The sequence below is a fragment of the Salvia hispanica genome, chromosome 4 (assembly GCF_023119035.1).
Source record: "Salvia hispanica cultivar TCC Black 2014 chromosome 4, UniMelb_Shisp_WGS_1.0, whole genome shotgun sequence".
Taxonomy (NCBI): Eukaryota; Viridiplantae; Streptophyta; class Magnoliopsida; order Lamiales; family Lamiaceae; genus Salvia; species Salvia hispanica.
Window position 1 is genome coordinate 21,018,842 of NC_062968.1, and position 2,875 is coordinate 21,021,716.

Here is a 2,875-nt window from a genome sequence, read left to right on the forward strand (position 1 = left end):
TCGGTGGTGTTGAGAAGATTGAATCGAATAATATGGATGGTTGGGTTTTTGAGTGTAGTCGTGTCTTTATACATGACTTCGCTTCCTCTTGGAAATGCTTCCGCTGAATATTTTGGAAAACTTATTATCTTGGTTGTTTCGAACCTATTTCTTTGAATTGGAATATCTTGGAATATTACGTTTTTGTTGGAGTTACATTAAAACCTTTGACTTTTGGAGCTTAGTCTATTATATATATTTATTCTTGATTTTCGTGAGTTAGCCGTTGACTTATTGCCTTGAATCTTGATGCCCCATTAAATACTTGGTCAAATTTCTCTAAATGAAACCCTAGTCTACATTTCTTGTTGCCTTAAGTTCTCCTAGTTAACAGTCGCCGTATTTATTATACCCTAGAAATGCCGGGCTGTTACAGTTGGTATCAGAGCCTCAGTTCTTTCCGCTCTGGACCCAAGAGTCTTGTTGTCTTAAAATCTGAAATTTGTGGGAATTGGTTAAATAATAATCGTCGAAGACTGTGAAATTGAGAGGAAGGTTAGCGACGACGTTACATGGTAGGATTGTGTTGATGACAGGGCCCAAAGGGTTTGGCAAAGTGAGGTTAAAAACACCAGTGGCATTGGTGACGCCCTGGGCGAGCGTCACCACATTTCCTAGGAGAGTGGTGCAGTTCAGCCTCAGCGCCACTCCTGGGATCCGTACCGCTCCAGGGGTGCAGGTTCCGCTGGATGTGCAGCAGATTGCACCAGTGACGAAGCCAGTAGGATTCCGTGGTAATTGGCCATAGGCAAGAGGAGTCGCGGTGGCCAAGAGGAGGAGAGCCACCACAATCAAGGCCGGGGATTGCTTGTAACCCATTGCTTTGCTACCACCAAATCTTTAATTATGTGTCTGTTTTGATTTGCTGTGTTTCAATCTATGGGAATACAGTACTATTTATAGGGCGATTTACTCTCCTTTTTGCATTAAATCAATCTAGTAGTAGTACTATTATTTACATGTATGCGTTGAATTTGAAATTCATTTATTCATTATTAAATACCAAAATTATTCATATTTACAAATAATGGATGCATACTTTAATGGATTATTTTTTTCATCAAATGCATTTTGTAAAACGTAGTAATACCAAATGAGTTATTGACAACATTAGTGCTTATGTGATAGGCTTCTACATTTAGGCAATAGGAACTGCCAGATTTTATCCAATAATTCAATCCAAGTATTATCAACTGTTTCGTTGTTTGTACTTTAATTTATGCAAATCATTTTTGTATATCCTCATATGTGTTCATGTTTCGTGGTATTTAATTGTTACTCACTCCGGCCATGAAATAATGCCCCAATGTGCTACTTTTGGGACGTCCACAATTTTAAATCATAGTACTTAATTTTTTTCAATTTTAGGTATTGGACCAACATTTCGTTAAATTCTTATACTCGCATTTCACAATGATCTAATATTACTTTTGTTCCTAAAAATAAAAATTCTTTTATTTTTGGTCCGTTTACTAAAAATAGAAAAAAATTTCAATTTAGGAAATGCACCTCACATTCCACTAACACTAATTTTCATTCAGTCACCCCTTGGACTTCGCAGCCATTTAGCTTTCACATCATCCAAGGGGTGACAGATGAAGAATACACAAAATTCCTAGCTAAGGACTTTGGCGATGAGAAGATGAAAGCCTTGAAAGGACCAACAATAGTGGATAGCTGTATGGCCGATGAAGAAAGCAGTCGTGAAAGGAGGCGCAGTGCACGTTCGTCGATGGAGTCGAGGCACCAGAAAAAAAAAGTATATGACAATAATTAAATCACTTTTCCTTACCTACTATATTATCTTTCTTACTTTTTTCTCTCTACTTTTTGCTCTCTCACATTTCTCTCCCTCCATTCAACACAATAAACATTTTTTTTCTTAAACTTTGTGCCGAAAAGAAGCGTTTCAACTATGACAGGATGGAGGGAGTACTATTCTCCAAGATTTGTTACACGCTTTAACAGCTCTCCGTCCGTAATTTAGAGTCTCATTTTGCCATTTTGGATGTCCGTGATGTAAAGTCCATTTACTTTATTCTATTTTAGTTAAGTAGACCCACCATTCAAGGTCGGGGATTGTTTACAACCCATTTCTATTTTGATTTAATTTCATCCGTCCTTTTTGCATTATTTACATCTAAGTGGATATTTTGTAGACTGGATAACTCATGTAGGGATGAAATTCTATGAACAAAAATGCGTTAAATGTTGAATTTGAAACTCATCTAAGTGTTGAATTTGAAAGCCGTCTGTTCATTGTTGATTAGTGCAATTATATCATATCTAAAAATAATGAATGCATGCCTTGTTATCTTATACTTCAGTATGCAAATAATACTAAGCTACAAGTCAGTCTAATATTGTACTCCCTCTGTTCCATGTTACTAGATTCATTATCTATTTTGGGATGTTTTAACATAATTGCTTTGAAAGGACTTTGGCAATGAGAAGAAGAAAGCCTTGAAAGGACCAACAATAGTGGATAGCTATACGGCCGAAGAAGAAAGCAGTCGTTAATGGAGGCGCGGTGCACGATCGTCAATGGAGTTGAGGCACCAGAGAAGAAAGTATATGACTATAATTAACTCACTTTTCCTTACCTACTACAATATCTTTCTTACCTTTTTTTCTCTACTTTTTACTCTCTCACTTTTCTCTCCCTCCACTCAACAAAATAAACTTTTGTTTCTTAATCTCTGTGCCAAAAAGAAGTGCTTCAATTATGACGGGATGGTGGGTGTACTATTCTCCAAGATTTATTACACGCCGTAACAACTCTCCGTCCATAATTTAGAGTCTCATATTGCCATTTTTGGATGTCCGTGATGTAAAG

The 2,875-nt window shown here is 36.9% G+C and overlaps 1 protein-coding gene across 1 annotated transcript; it reads right to left on the reverse strand.

Moving 5' to 3' along the window:
• Positions 1–289: 289 nt before the first annotated feature.
• LOC125217882 lies at positions 290–884 on the reverse strand. The gene is made up of 2 exons (XM_048119453.1): positions 552–884; positions 290–474 (listed from the first exon to the last, which is right to left on the reverse strand). Exons 1-2 carry the CDS (start codon positions 856–858, stop codon positions 422–424), a joined length of 360 nt encoding a protein of 119 aa, XP_047975410.1. The 5' UTR covers positions 859–884; the 3' UTR covers positions 290–421.
• Between the last annotated feature and the right edge of the window lie 1,991 nt (positions 885–2,875).